The 16,311-nt window shown below is 42.4% G+C and overlaps 2 protein-coding genes across 26 annotated transcripts in view; one reads left to right on the top strand and one right to left on the bottom strand.

The window, feature by feature from the left end:
• The window catches only part of PCBP3 (poly(rC) binding protein 3), a gene marked incomplete at both ends in the record, with an annotated part of 74,690 nt that overhangs the window by 45,245 nt on the left and 13,134 nt on the right, over positions 1-16,311 (bottom strand). The window lies entirely within an intron of this gene.
• Positions 3,231-16,311, top strand: part of LOC309340142 (uncharacterized protein) — a gene marked incomplete at its 5' end in the record, with an annotated part of 166,873 nt that continues 153,792 nt past the window's right edge. Inside the window, 2 exons of the mRNA XM_081858704.1 lie at positions 3,231-3,299; positions 10,356-11,934. Of these exons, the coding sequence (XP_081714830.1) occupies positions 3,231-3,299; positions 10,356-11,934 (1,648 nt within the window). The remainder of the gene's footprint in view (positions 3,300-10,355; positions 11,935-16,311) is intronic.

Genomic DNA, 16,311 nt, shown 5'->3' with positions numbered 1-16,311 from the left:
TTAAGCTGCATTTTTGTGTCAATGTTTGCTTCAGGGAGAAAGATGAGATCTTATTTTTTTTTATTTATAACTATGCATGTTCCCTAAACCATTAAGCTTGTGGCGTTACCCTAAAGCCTTCATCAGTTAGTGATTGCAAACTAAAATTCTGATGAGCTGAAAACATTGATTTCCATGACCTTTTTCAGCCATCTCTTGATTGGAGAACATTTTAAAAGTACCCTCTTGCATGCTCTCTGCGGCACTGCCTGTCGCCCGATCCTCCTATTAGGTCCTAATCCTGTGATTATAAGCATTATATTTTAGCAGCTAAGATGGTATATGGAGCAAACAACTCAGGATTATCATTTAATGTTGCATATCATGGTCAAGTCAGAGATGGCAATGGGGAAGAAGGAGATTTTTATGGTTCAGTAATCTCTGAAAATACATTTTCAGACACATGTGGATTACTATATTTAACTAAATTATGCTGCCGAAATATGTGATAATGTATGTAGAACAGTGGAGAGATCCATCAAATCTCCTTCACTATTCCTTAACATGCAATGTGGTTGTTGAGAGGAAGAGGAAGAGGAAGAGGAAGAGGAAGAGGAAGAGGAAGAAGAAGAAGAAGAAGAAGAAGAAGAAGACTGACTTCACATGCTTGCATTAAGGTTCATCCAGACCTTAATATCTTTGGAGGCCCTTTTTCAGGTGCCTCCAGGTGTGGGAGGGGGCAACGGATGAAAATAACTTCTTCATGGTTGCACTCCTCCTCCGAGATGGTCACCTGGTACCTACCTTCATGTCTTCAATGCCAGGTGAAGACTTTCTTTTTTTATTTTTCCACACCTTTCAGTCTGCTCCTGCCTAATTAGTGTTATTTGTTTTTATGCTGTTTTTGTTTGATTGACCTGTTTTACTCCATTATTTTCAATTTGTTTTTTATTATTGTTGTAAGCTATCCTGAGAGGGCAGCATATAAATTCCTAATGTGTCTTCTTAGTATGATACATTATCCCAGCAAGAGCTAAAACACAAAAGGGGTTGCTTCCACACCAGCAATTTAGTCTGGAATTGCCACTCTAGGTTGAAAAGTGCTTCATTTTGAATTGGGTGCTAAATTGATAGCATTCCTAATGGGGGCAATAAACTGATGTTGTGACTGGTGTGTCCCTCAGTGCTGATCAAGATGTCCAGTTCTATTCTGACAGTTATAAACATTCATCTTTTTCAATATCTGAAGATCTAAATGAGTTATAAAAATGAACCCAACAGTGTTTTGTGCTATAATAAATAATAGCTCTTGTTGTGAATAGTTAAGTGTGACTAGTTGCACTGGAATGTCAAAGGTCAAAGAAACATAAATGGTGAACGACCACACTGTGAGATACATTCAATTTATGACCATGGCTCCTGACCTAGAGAAGATCCTTGTCTTTTTTGGGACATGGATTTTACTGTCTGCATGGTGCAATTGTGGATCCTGATGCTTTCTCAATAAGATGTGTTCCAGTTACTGTACTGTACTGGCAAATGGATTTGGCTGAAGCCTCAGCTGCCCCACTGAATATGCCCATCAAAGGAAGAGTTTGGGAACAGAGAATACGGCTTTGATTTATTGCATTTAACAGTTCAGTACCCGCATCATCCAGTGTGTGGCCCAGACTAGCAGAAACTGACAGAGCTTATTAGGACTTTGCAGTCCTGCAGGAAGACTTCACAATAATTTTTTGCCTCGAGGGGAGTGGAAGGTAGAGAAAATCTACAGTAGGAACTTGGAACAGGCCACATTTTGATTCATGTAGCACAAACACAAACACTCTCTATATTCAGGTTTAGTCACCCAAACGATGTAGCACAAATTTAAAAGGCATCTATCTTGGAAAACTGTGGGGGTGATGCTCATATTTAATCTCCAGACGAGAGGCTGTGGAAAACACTTTTATGTTATGGAGCCATAATTTATGTGAGCTTCTCACCACGGACACCCTGGTTGCATTAGCCCTCTTCTGGAGTTCAGTCTTGCAAGGGACAAAGTCATAGCGGGTGAGGCAAGAACATGCGCTTCATTGCCTCCCTATGTTTCTGAATGTACTGGACTTTCCCACTCCTGCCCAGGCTTTGTGTTTAGAATGGAGGCAGCTTGTAAGTCCGTTTGCCCAGATGTGCCTGGCAACCTGGCACACCCCTATTCTCTGACACATTTTTGCTGTTATGTGTCCAGGCTGAATGCCTAGAGAGAACCATCAAGAGCTTTCTTCATAGCAGCCTCCACTAGGATTGCAGAGTGCAAGGGCCATTTATTCCACATCTTTCTCTCAGCTGTTGCAGTCACCATGTGGGGTCACTGGCCAGAAGAAGTATGTCAGGGCTTCCCACATCAGGACTGCAATGTGTGAATTAGCCTTGAATGGTTTGTTCAAATGTCCTGCTTAAAATTCATACCATTCTCCAGGAACATATTTTACGTGGTCACTTCTCTTCACACTGATTTATGCTTGCACTCACTTAGGCCCTATCTGTTTACAAACTGGGGTTAATGATAATCCCTTGCTGGGAGTCAGTAGAATATAGTGGCCCAAGACACTACCATGGGTTCAACATTGAGGACTGAGGTAATGAGACAATTGCTGCTGGAAATGTTTCCCCTCAGTACCTGATAAAAAGAGAAGCAACTGGAAGTGAGTGCCAGCCCTGTTTTGCCAGGGCTGAAACAGAAAGTGTCACATGGTCAGGTTTCTGTAGCCTGGATGGGGAACCTAATTTATCCAACAGAGCAGTATTGGAAAACGCAACATTTCAGGAAAGGGGCATTTTCATATGCGGATCCACTTCTGCCTGGGGCTTTTAAAGAGGCAATGTAGGACCACGGAAGGAGCTACATGCAGAGTTAACAGCCAGCTTAGAGAATGCATAAGCTAAAGCTATAGTAAATACCCCTCAACTGTCCCAATTTAATTGGGACATCCCGTTTTGGGGGGACCATGCTCTAACATGATATTGTGGCCCTGAAAGATGTGTGTTCCAGTTTCCCTCTGGGACATGTTGGAGAGTGTGAGCTAAGCACTGGGTCAAATGGGTCCCCCAGCTGGCTCCTCCCTACCCTCCATGGTAAATAGGCCCCTGGACAGTTACTAAGTGGGTTGCAGTTGTTGTTGTCACCACAGTTTTAATTTTACAGCCTTCTTCATTCCAGCAAGTCTTCAGGCCCATAACCATGAAAGGAGGAACAGCAGGAAAGGCATATGGGTGGTTGCCTAGTAACTGACCAAAATGTCTCCCACTACTTCCTGGTTCTCACAAGAAATAACGAGGTAAGGATAGATGAATACTTGCCACTTTTTTCCATGATGGCAAGGAACCATTAATGAGCATTCTTTGGGTTTGTTCAGTCAACCAACTACAAATCCACCTAACAGTTGCCCATTCAACCCACATTTTACCAGCTTCCTTGTAAGAATATAATGGGGGACTTTGTAAAAAAACCTTACTGAAATAAAGATACACTATGTCCACAGCATTCCCCTCATCCACCAAGCTTGTAACTCCATCCGAGAGAGAGAGAGAGAGAGAGAGAGAGAAAGAAAGAAAGAAAGAGAAAGAGAAAGAGAAAGAGAAAGGAGAGAGCGAGAAAGGAGAGAGAAAGAGAGAGAGAGATGGATGGATATCTGGCATGACTTGTTTGTTTGTTTGATTGACTTCTTTTTGAGAAACCCATGCTAGCTCTTAGTAATCGCAGCAACCTTTTCTAAATGCTCACAGACCGAACATTGAGTTATCTGTTCTAGTATGTTCCCTAGTATCAATGTCAAGCTCACCGGTCGGTAAGTTACCTAGGTCACCCCCCCCTTTGAAGATGGGGGCAACATTTGCTCGCCTCCAGTCTGCAGCGACCTCACTTGTTCTCCAAGAATTCTCAAAGATCATGGGCAAAGGTTCTGAGATTACATCCGCAAGCTTCTTTTGTACCCTTGGGTGCGGCTCACCAGCCCCTGGAGATTTGAATTTATTTAAAGTAGCCAGGTGTTGCTGTACTACTTTTCACCTATCTTGGGTTGCAGAGTTTAAGCTGTGTTTGTATATTTGTAAATAAACTGAAATACGACAGATGCCATAAGCCTTCTGTGAGCTCCTTCCAAAGGAAGCTAAACCTGACAAATTGCTGCCCCCCTGCAATAACAATATGCATACAGGAATAACTCTTAGGATAGCTTCAGCACTGCAATTTGGAATAACTTGTGGACATTTAGTAAGCTTATTTAGTGGAATTTCAAGCCAGCATGTCCCCCTCTCAGCAATATAGTTCAACCTGCTGGTAGGAGAAGCTTCAATGGCAAACGCTTCTTCAGCCTGAGCTTTAAAATCTCCATTAAACAGCTACTTCATGCATAGCCGAGGGCAGTTTTCCCCATTACTGAGCTCTTTCCATGCTTTTGAAATGGGTTAACCTAAATACATGTTGCTTTTGGTGAAGTTGAAACTTCAGATTCTCTTTCAAAGACAATAAAATATCAAACCTGAGATTTTTAGTGCTACATTTCCTTGATAACAATTTTGAAAGGAGTAGCTGCATTAGTCTCTTGCAGAAAAAACAAGAGAGTCTTGTGCAACTTAAAGACTAATCCATTTATTATGGTAGAAGCCTGCACCTAGTTCACCTTGTGGTGACTAGTGTACTAGACTGGTAAACTAGGATGTAAGAGACCAGTGTTCAAATCCCCGCTCAGCCATGAAACTCACTGGGTGACCTTGGGCCCGTCATAGTCCCACACAGTCAGTGTGCATTATTTTCCTTTACCATATTTTCCTTAACAGTAATGTTTTCAGGTAGCCCATAACCATCATTTTTCTGCAGCCTGCCCTATTTTAATACCAGCATAATGATTTCCAATGTCCAGGCCATCAAATTCCCTAATCCCTAGAGGGGAAATGTCAGAATTGTACATCTTCTGTGAGAGCAAGTGTGTTTCTCCATGACCTCCAATCCCACTCATGTGTCCACAGGCACACCATGTACTAAGCATGTACTAAGTGACTTGCTATAGCCATGCTGTGCATTTCCAGCATTTCAGGGCAAGGTGGCTCCCAGGGAGAGAACAAAGATTCTCTGCAGTAACAGCACTGTGTTTGCCATCCATACTTCTTAACCCCTTTGCTCCCCCACAAACCGTACCAGGCTCAGAAAAATCCTCTCGGTTCCCACAGCTGCAGGTTTAAAGTTGCCTTCCTTTCTCTTTGGACGAGTCCAATCACATGCATGACACGAGCCAATTCCTGCTGCTGATTTGGCAGAAGAGCCATGCTCAGGGCACTGACGACAAAGGGAGAGGGAAAGCACACTCTTTTCTAGCCAGGTTTCTAAGCATTCTGCACCACTGCGGATTTGCCTTAATAGACACAACCTTTGCCTTTCCTTTTTTTGTATTTCAGGCTTACATAGGTACTAAATGACATATATCAGAATCTGATCCTCAGATTTACAGAATTTTGATTTATCTTGTCTACTTTTTGAATAGAAATTGGATAGGGAATATGGGCAAAAAACAAACCCAGCCTTCATTTTGTTGTACTGCACATGCTCATGAGCAAATTCTGATGGAAGTAGGGGGATAGGGCATCAAAAAGCCCACCCCATCTCCCCATTAATCCTTCCAACAGATCCCCCTGCAATAGCTTTTTCTCACTAACCCAGGCAAGGTTGTAGATCTAATAGAAGAGAAGGAGTGGAAAATACAAGGGGTGAGGAGGGGAGCTTACTACAGGTCTTTTGAGGTGGCTATTTCATTGCAAGTAATTATGAAGGAAGCAAATATTTTTCATTAAGTGCAGGGTTTCCTTTGTGGCACTGAGGAAATATGGTTTCCTAAAACTTATGGGTCATCTCTTGCAGTATGCAGAGCTGGGGAGAAAGTGGTTGTACAAGAATATAGAAAAAACATCTAAATTCTTCTATTTACATCATTCATGAAAGGTAGCACCACAAAAACTAGACTGGGACTACCCTGGATTGCTTTTTTCTTCCTTTTGTAATCACGGTGATATTTTATAAAAGTGTCTTTTTAATTAAAGAAAATATTTACACAAATCTATCATTCTTGAGAAAGATTAGCATGACTATGTATTTGACTTTGGGCATGCAAAAAAAATGTTTTCCAGCACTGTTAGACAGGTGCCTCTCATTTTGCTTTGACTTTGGACCATGCCTCTTTTTGCATACCTTAAAGAGCAACTCTTTCCCACGTGTTGCTGTTATAGATGCAGAAGAACCACCAACTGTGTTCACAAACCCCACGCTCACCAGCCAGCAACATTTTGCATTATAACATTTTGCATTATTCTATTCAATATTTTGTGTCAAGTCTTCTATATAGTGTTTTTATGCATAGAGATGATTTGCAACATTAAGTTTTAAAGTTTATACTAATTTTAAGCAGCCTAATTTAGAGAGAGAATGGTAGTGCTTAATGTTGAATATGTTAGAGTTTTGCTACAGCTCTTTCACCATTTTTGTAACTGTCTTAGTGTCTAGAACGTCATAAAGGCAGGCTATACTTTATACAGTGGTACCTCGGGTTAAGTACTTAATTCGTTCCGGAGGTCCGTACTTAACCTGAAACTGTTCTTAACCTGAAGCACCACTTTAGCTAATGGGGCCTCCTGCTGCTGCCGCACCGCTGGAACACGATTTCTGTTCTTATCCTGAAGCAAAGTTCTTAATCTGAAGCACTATTTCTGGGTTAGCGGAGTCTGTAACCTGAAGCGTATGTAACCCGAGGTACCACTGTACTTTATATTTACTTTATACGTAACCAAACAACCCCATGTGCCGTGGCTGCAGCTTGCCTACCAGAAAACTCTCCCACCACAGGTGCCTCTGCCTGTTTAGTGCTTTTGCTCTTTCTCACTGAAGCTAAAATCCCAGCCTTTCAATCTGACCAATTATTGTCAGGTCCAGTGGAAAAGGAAACCTCCATTGAACTGTGTCTGCTCACTGTCCATGCACTAGGAAGCTAAATTAACTCTATGCAATTCAAGCATAAATTTGCATTTTTACTCACACAACACATTCATGTACAACAATATTTTAGCTTTGCCAACTATTGTGCTGGTGTTTTTAACAGCTTCACAGCATGGCAAGACTCTTCAGGTGTAGCTACAAAGACAGAGAGACACACAGACACACAGACACACAGACACACAGACACACACACACACACACACCCCCCAGAATGGGGTCAATATAAGGCAGGCTACATATTTCCCTCATCAATTGAAACAGTAGCAGACTGCTCCAACCAGTCATTCAATTTGATGCTTTGTCCTGAAGTGAGATACCAAACTGCAATGTAACAAAGTTTTCTATGGCAATGTTGGTACTGTATATAAAAATAGGGAGCTCATATAAAAGAACAAAGACTTCAAAATACTTCCTAGCAGCCCTCAACAACTTGTAGGGTCCAGAGGCTAAGAAAACCACAGACCTCCTATTGTGCACCCGATATCGGAAGATGACAGCAGCCAGGTCCTCTTTCAGCTGAACAAGGGAAGACAAACAACATTCACAGCTCAACAGACTTGGGGACACTTCTTGACCCCATTGTTTTCAATGGCTTTGTCTAATCTAAAATTGGCTGTGAACAGAATCTGCAGTCAAAACTATACGTTATCCTTTAAGTTTCTTGACTTAAAAATATTGGTTGGCGGATTCAGTGTGAGAGGTTGTTTAACCTTTTTCTCCACCACCTTTTGTCTCAAAATTGTCTTCAAAGAAATTTAAAGACTATCTACAGAAACAGTGTAAAATTTATGAATGCTAAAATGATGTTGGATTAAAAATAAGTGGCATTAGTGATCAAGTTAGAAAGAGTATGCAAAAATGAATTGATGGATGAAGATATTTGAGTTGTGATATGTTAAGATACAAAGTTAAAGATGATAAATTGAAAGAGGGCAAGGATTTGCTGATTTGATTATGTAAAGGGGAATACAAAGTGGGGAGGTGTGAGGAGGTCAAGGAAACAAGGTAATGAGCTTTAAAGTTAAAAAAGGAAAGATGGATTTTTTCTTTTTTCTTTTTCTTTTTTATCCACTTTTTGTTTTTTGTATCTTGTATTTTTCTATTTTCTTTTTTTCCTTTTTTGCTGTATTTTTTATGATTTTGTAAAATCTCAATAAATTTTATTATTATTATTATTTTATATATATATATATATATATATATATATATATATATATATATATATATTTGCTTTCGTAGATTTTCACGGGTACAGGAATGCAGGTTTTGGTGTCCTCGGGTGTCTTCCCGTGTAAAAGTTGGGGTGTCTAGGCGACGTTTCGACGAGGTCTCACTCGTCATCTTCAGGCTGGTGCTTTCGGCTTCTTGTTACTGGAACAGAGCAGGATCTCAGTGTTTGAGTTCCTATAAATACTGTAGAGGGGGTGTGGTGTATAGCCTCCAATGTTCTGGGCAGAGAGGAAGTTCCCAGGCTAGTGTGCCTTTTCTTCTTTTGTTCCTTAATTACTTGAGAGATATCTTGAGTGATTTCTTGAGTGATATCCTGAGTACCACTTAGGTGGGTCATTAGGTGTGGATTAGTTGCTAAAGTCTTTGTGTCTTGACCTCTTGAACTTTGTGAAGAGTTTTCATGAGAAGATGGCTGTACTGTACTTAGTTGTGCTCTGGCTTGGCTTCGTGTATAGGGGCGAGCTGTGGTTTTGTGGCTTGTGTCAGCCAGATCTGTGTAGGGATTGCAGGGGGGTGCAGCATCCGGAGGTGCCACCATGGATTGGCTACTGGATGGTGTCTGTAATTCATCTGTGGAGAGGGTCTGGGTTTGGGTCTGGTGTGGTTGATTGGTGTTGGCGTTCTGTGTGCCTCTGGATCTGGTGTCAGTTTTTGTGGGGAGGGCTAATTTCCAGATGTCTGGCAAGCGGGATGTGTCGTCACGCTTGTTCATGTTGTGAGGGTGTTTCTCTATCTCGATGGCTTCCATGATTATTCTCTTGTGGTGATGTTCCGTGTTAAAGAGCAATTTGGAATCTGCAAAATTAATTTCGTGTCCTGTTTCTTTCATGTGTTGGAAAAGAGAGGAAGTTTTTTCTTCTTTTTTGACGGCATTCTTGTGTTCTGCGATACGTGCATTTATTCGTCTGTTTGTTTGTCCAATGTACGTGGCTGGGCAGACTTTGCAGGGTATTTCATAGATCCCTTGGTTTTCCAACTGGATTTTATCCTTGGGGTTTCTGAGGATATTGGCTATTTTTTGGTTGGTGCAAAAGGCTGTTTTGATATTGTGTTTATGGAGGATTTTGCTAATTTTATCTGTAGTGCCCTTGATATAAGGAAGGAGGGCCATGCCATTGTTTTCTTCTGTGTCTTGGTTTTTGGGGGGTGTTTCCTTTTGGATTAGCTTCGTAATCCTGTTTTGCTGGTATCCATTGGCAATTAACACGTTTGAGAGATTCTGTAACTCAGTTGTCAAGTGGTCTTTGTCAGCCAGGCGTTTGGTTCTGGAGATGAGAGTCTTGGCTACGGAGTTTATTTGTGCAGGGTGGTGGTGTGATTGTGCATGTAAGTAGCGGTTGGTGTGTGTTTTTTTCCGGTAGATAGTGTGTCCTAGGGAGCCATCAGGTTTTTTGTAGATTAGGACGTCAAGGAAGGGAAGTTGGTTGTTGGCTTCTATTTCCATAGTGAATTGTATTTTGGGGTGTAAGTTGTTGAGATGTGTGAGGAAGCTATCCAGTTTTTCCTTCCCGTGTGGCCAAATTACAAAGGTGTCGTCAACATATCTGAGCCAAAGTTTGGGTTTGTGTTCTGACTTGTCTAAAGCATTGGTTTCAAAGTGTTCCATGTACAGGTTTGCGATGACCGGTGAGAGGGGTGATCCCATAGGTGCTCCTTCTATCTGTTTGTATCTTTGTCCATTGTGGATGAAGTACGTGTTGGTTAGGCAGTGGTTGGTCAGGTCCAAGATGTATTCGGGGGGATTGTATTTGTTTTGAATAGCTGTCAAGGCTTCATTAATGGGCACTTGTGTGAAGAGAGATACAACATCGAAGCTCACAAGTAGGTCATTAGGATGTAGGTTTTGCTTCTTTATTGTTTCTATGAACTGGAAGGAGTTTGGTACGTGTGAAGAGATGGATTCTGCATAGGGCTGAAGTTGCTTGGCGAGAAATTTAGCGAGATTTTGTAGAGGTGAGCCTATGGAGCTGACTATTGGTCTGAGTGGTGTTCCTTCTTTGTGTATCTTGGGGAGGCCGTAGAGTTTGGGGCATCTGGATGATTTTTCTCTGGGGATGATTCTTAGCTGGATTTCTTCACTGATAGGAGAGGCTTTTATTTTGGATTTGGTGGTTTTTTCCAGGTAGGCTCACCTCTACAAAATCTCGCTAAATTTCTCGCCAAGCAACTTCAGCCCTATGCAGAATCCATCTCTTCACACGTACCAAACTCCTTCCAGTTCATAGAAACAATAAAGAAGCAAAACCTACATCCTAATGACCTACTTGTGAGCTTCGATGTTGTATCTCTCTTCACACAAGTGCCCATTAATGAAGCCTTGACAGCTATTCAAAACAAATACAATCCCCCCGAATACATCTTGGACCTGACCAACCACTGCCTAACCAACACGTACTTCATCCACAATGGACAAAGATACAAACAGATAGAAGGAGCACCTATGGGATCACCCCTCTCACCGGTCATCGCAAACCTGTACATGGAACACTTTGAAACCAATGCTTTAGACAAGTCAGAACACAAACCCAAACTTTGGCTCAGATATGTTGACGACACCTTTGTAATTTGGCCACACGGGAAGGAAAAACTGGATAGCTTCCTCACACATCTCAACAACTTACACCCCAAAATACAATTCACTATGGAAATAGAAGCCAACAACCAACTTCCCTTCCTTGACGTCCTAATCTACAAAAAACCTGATGGCTCCCTAGGACACACTATCTACCGGAAAAAAACACACACCAACCGCTACTTACATGCACAATCACACCACCACCCTGCACAAATAAACTCCGTAGCCAAGACTCTCATCTCCAGAACCAAACGCCTGGCTGACAAAGACCACTTGACAACTGAGTTACAGAATCTCTCAAACGTGTTAATTGCCAATGGATACCAGCAAAACAGGATTACGAAGCTAATCCAAAAGGAAACACCCCCCAAAAACCAAGACACAGAAGAAAACAATGGCATGGCCCTCCTTCCTTATATCAAGGGCACTACAGATAAAATTAGCAAAATCCTCCATAAACACAATATCAAAACAGCCTTTTGCACCAACCAAAAAATAGCCAATATCCTCAGAAACCCCAAGGATAAAATCCAGTTGGAAAACCAAGGGATCTATGAAATACCCTGCAAAGTCTGCCCAGCCACGTACATTGGACAAACAAACAGACGAATAAATGCACGTATCGCAGAACACAAGAATGCCGTCAAAAAAGAAGAAAAAACTTCCTCTCTTTTCCAACACATGAAAGAAACAGGACACGAAATTAATTTTGCAGATTCCAAATTGCTCTTTAACACGGAACATCACCACAAGAGAATAATCATGGAAGCCATCGAGATAGAGAAACACCCTCACAACATGAACAAGCGTGACGACACATCCCGCTTGCCAGACATCTGGAAATTAGCCCTCCCCACAAAAACTGACACCAGATCCAGAGGCACACAGAACGCCAACACCAATCAACCACACCAGACCCAAACCCAGACCCTCTCCACAGATGAATTACAGACACCATCCAGTAGCCAATCCATGGTGGCACCTCCGGATGCTGCACCCCCCTGCAATCCCTACACAGATCTGGCTGACACAAGCCACAAAACCACAGCTCGCCCCTATACACGAAGCCAAGCCAGAGCACAACTAAGTACAGTACAGCCATCTTCTCATGAAAACTCTTCACAAAGTTCAAGAGGTCAAGACACAAAGACTTTAGCAACTAATCCACACCTAATGACCCACCTAAGTGGTACTCAGGATATCACTCAAGAAATCACTCAAGATATCTCTCAAGTAATTAAGGAACAAAAGAAGAAAAGGCACACTAGCCTGGGAACTTCCTCTCTGCCCAGAACATTGGAGGCTATACACCACACCCCCTCTACAGTATTTATAGGAACTCAAACACTGAGATCCTGCTCTGTTCCAGTAACAAGAAGCCGAAAGCACCAGCCTGAAGATGACGAGTGAGACCTCGTCGAAACGTCGCCTAGACACCCCAACTTTTACACGGGAAGACACCCGAGGACACCAAAACCTGCATATATATATATATATATATATAAATTGTCTTCAAGATACTGCTCCCAGTCCCCCCCCCCCCCGGACAGAAGACATATCTTTCTGCACAAGTGAGAAAGCAGGTGGGGGGGGCTATGCTTTTGAGTTAGGGAAGAGTGATTGGACGCAGTCAGTGTCCATGTGTCCTACTTTACAGAGAATAGCTGTCCATTGAAGGCAAAGGTCTGCAAGAGACTCAGAGCACAGTCCTTTATTGGAGAGCCACCCTCCTGTTGATGGACTGCCTGGCCCTGAATCAGGTCCTGGAATCTGCCCATCTACAGAGCACATGGGCAGGCGCACAGGTCAACTGGTCAGTTGTCACAATCTTTCCCAGTAAGATGATATTCTCTGCATTTCTGATCAAATTATAACAATTATATCCAGATTTATACTATACAGTGGTACCTTGGGTTACAAACACTTCAAGTTACAGACTCCACCAACCCAGAAGTAGTACCTTGGGTTAAGAACTTTGTCCCAGGATGAGAACAGAAATTGTGCTCCGGCGGCAGCGGGAGGCCTCATTAGCTAAAGGGGTGCTTCAGGTTAAGAATGGACCGGAATGAATTAAGTTCGTAACCAGAGGTACCACTGTACATATAAATCAGCAGGTGCACATTTTAAGCAAATGTAAGTCTTCTTTTTTGGTGATGCATTTGTAGTGGCTGCCTTAAAGCTAATATGATTTAAGCTGTCTTTCCCTGCCGCCAGGTTTCTACTTTCAATCATCACCTCCATTTCTGTTTTTTAGTTTAGCTTCATTGTTCCTGCATCTCACAAGTATTGTTACTGCCCACTTTGGTCCTCCTCCCACTGGAAACTGTGTGTGAATAATAAAATATGAATAAAGTATGCAGTAAATCATATGTTCTTTAAGTTATTGTATTTTTCCGGGTTTTTGCAACAGAAACCTTGTAAACAGAATTGTTACAACAGAAGTTTTTCCCATTACTATTCCTACCATTTCTGTCTCAGTTGAAACCATGAGCCTATTGTGCTGGGTGCCATATACAGAAACCCAGATGAGGGAGCGAATAAGTAGACAGCAGAAGGCAAAAGCAATGAGCAAAAGCCAGGATATTCAATCCTAAATTTAGAACCAAAACATACCTTCCTGTCTCTGCAGTGGCGTAGCGTGGGGGGTGCAGGGGGGCCCGGCCACACCGGGCGCAACATCTGGGGGTTAGGGTTAGGGGTAGGGTTAGGGGGCGCAAATCCACGGGTTAGGGGGCGCAAATTACTTGCCTTGCCCCGGGTGCTGACAACCCACGCTACGCCACTGTGTCTCTGTATTGCAGACAACTTGGTGCTCTAGACTAGACTGGTGACTGGGAGCGGCCACCGAGACCATATAACACCGGTCTTGAAAGACCTACATTGGCTCCCAGTACGTTTCCAAGTTCAATTCAAAGTGTTGGTTCTGACCTTTAAAGCCCTAAACGGCCTCGGTCCAGTATATCTGAAGGAGCATCTCCTCCCCCATCGTTCTGCCCAGACACTGAGGTCCAGCTCCGAGGGCCTTCTGACGGTTCCCTCACTGCGAGAGGCCAAGTTACAGGGAACCAGGCAGAGGGCCTTCTTGGTAGTGGCGCCCTCCCATCAGATGTCAAAGCGATAAACATCTACCTGACATTCAGAAGACATCTGAAGGCAGCCCTGTTCAGGGAAGTTTTTAATATGTGACATTTTAGTGTATCTTTCATCTTTGTTGGAAGCCGCCCAGAGTGGCTGGGGAAACCCAGCCAGATGGGCAGGGTACAAATAACAAGTTGTTATTATTATTATTATTATTATTATTATTATTATTATTATTATTATTATTCCTGCCTTCGGTTTTCACATATTGCACCTCAGGGGATGAATGATCACAAGGAAAACCCCACCACAAGTGACGATGTTCTGCAAACCCTTCCTCAACTCTAGCAGAAGAGGTGGTGCAGTACTCTTCAGTGTTACAGAGAAATTCAGCTGCTTGTAGGAAGTGTTGAACAAATAGGAAATTGTCTTTGTTTTTTATTTTACTTTTCTCAAGCAATGCAAGACACAAAACAAGCCCTCCTCTGAAAGTAAGGTACCTTCTGCACACAGAAGGGAGTTTCAGATCCAAGCCCAAACATATAACTGCATGCCTGAAAGTAGGCTAGGCCATGCTGATAGGAATGCCCAACCTAAGTCATCATTATCTGCCCAGATTTTAATGAGAATCTAAAGTTACATCTGTTTTTAGAACCATTGATGCAGACAGACATTGTTCTCTCCATGAGGCTCTCCCCACTCAATAAGACCTTCTGCACTGCTGGTCTCATAGGTGCTTAGTTTGCTAGCTGTGCTCATCCTTTATGTTCTTCCTTGAAATAGCAGGAAGAAGGAAGGGAAGGTGTTTGAATGGGTGTAGGAAGTCACATACAAGCTCAAGAGACTCAGGTTTCCCATGCTGTACAGTACAAGGTGTCTCCTGCGGAATTGTTAAATGTTCTGCAATTATCCATGTGCAGTGGTACCTCGGGTTACATACGCTTCAGGTTACAGACTCCGCTAACCCAGAAATATTACCTCGGGTTAAGAACTTTGCTTCAGGATGAGAACAGAAATCATGCAGCGGCAGCAGGAGGCCCCATTAGCTAAAGTGGTGCTTCAGGTTAAGAACAGTTTCAGGTTAAGAACAGACCTTTGGAATGAATTAAGCTCTTAACCCGAGGTACCACTGTATATCTTAAGACGTAAGAGTTAAATATATATCATGGAACTTCTCTGCCATTTATAAGATAACCATTCTGCACTGCTTATCACCTCCTAGGTCTTCATCTGCTGAAACGGTACCTAAAGTCATTCTCCTTCTATGTGACACGATGCCACTGCTTTCGTATTAACGGAATAGAAGAGCCAATGACCTCCACATCTGGGATTCTCCCTCTGTTCACTCAGCCTGAATCCATTCATCGCTCTTGTTTTAATCCCACAGGCAATATCTTCCAAATAATCGGCCTTCGTTTTCAATCTCTTGATCTAGCCGTGTCCCTCAAATCCTCTCAGTCCAAGAGCAAAGCAATCTTAATGGCCCCATTTCATGCCTTGTTTGTTTTTAATCTTTTAAAAATGTACAGTATTTGAATGCAAGTTCTATGTAAATGTAATAAAGATTAGTGTGACTCTGCATTTCAGAATGCAAAGCATTTATTTATGCAAAAGGGGGTGGTGTATATACAGAATATTTCCCTCCAGTGACCTAGATATTTGTGCAAAGTTAGAGTCAGCTTTCGGCATGGATAATAAAATGAATGTCTATTTATCTTTTTTATGTCAGCAGTTTAAAATATGTTTAAATTAGCAGGTCATGAAACAGGTGGAAGGGGGTGGGCATGATTTTCACAGATTCCTCTTTCCTCCTCCAGTGCCTTCCCCTCTACCTTGGGTGCGAGCTGGATCTGAGCTCCTTCCACAAACAGAAGAATCCTTTCATCAATAGAAGGGTGTGTCTAGATCTAATGCAATTTCTGGTTACCCCCCCTCTTTTGCATATCATTTAAATGTAAATAAACCTTATCCACTCAGAAAAGCCTTATCCTTTGGAAAGCGCTGTTGAGACTCTTAAAAGAGCTTTTTGAAGTAGTGTGACCACACTTTAGCTTTTTATTCTAATAATATAAACAGATTATTTTAGTGCTAGTAGTGGGGGAGATCATGCCTGGACATATGAAGTCAGATTATTTGTCCACATAGCCCAGTGGTGTCTAATTTGGCTGGCAGCAGCTCTCCAAAATACCCAGCACCTGCCACCTGAAATCCGTTAACTGGAGGTGGAACCTGGACTCCAGAGTCATCGATGGTGGGTGAGAAAGGCACAGTGGTAGGAACTGGATGAGCCAGAATGGGAAAATAGAAGTCCAGCATCCTTGGGCTTTCCTGAGTTCTAGTCCTTTAAGAATGCTGAAACATGTCTAGGCATGAGTCTAATTTCAGCTGGTTAACTATTCCAGAGGACTGGAGCTGGAACAATAAA

Source organism: Podarcis erhardii (genome assembly GCF_964252035.2).
Source record: "Podarcis erhardii genome assembly, chromosome: 1".
NCBI lineage: Eukaryota > Metazoa > Chordata > Lepidosauria > Squamata > Lacertidae > Podarcis > Podarcis erhardii.
This window is presented reverse-complemented; position numbering and strand designations above follow the sequence as displayed.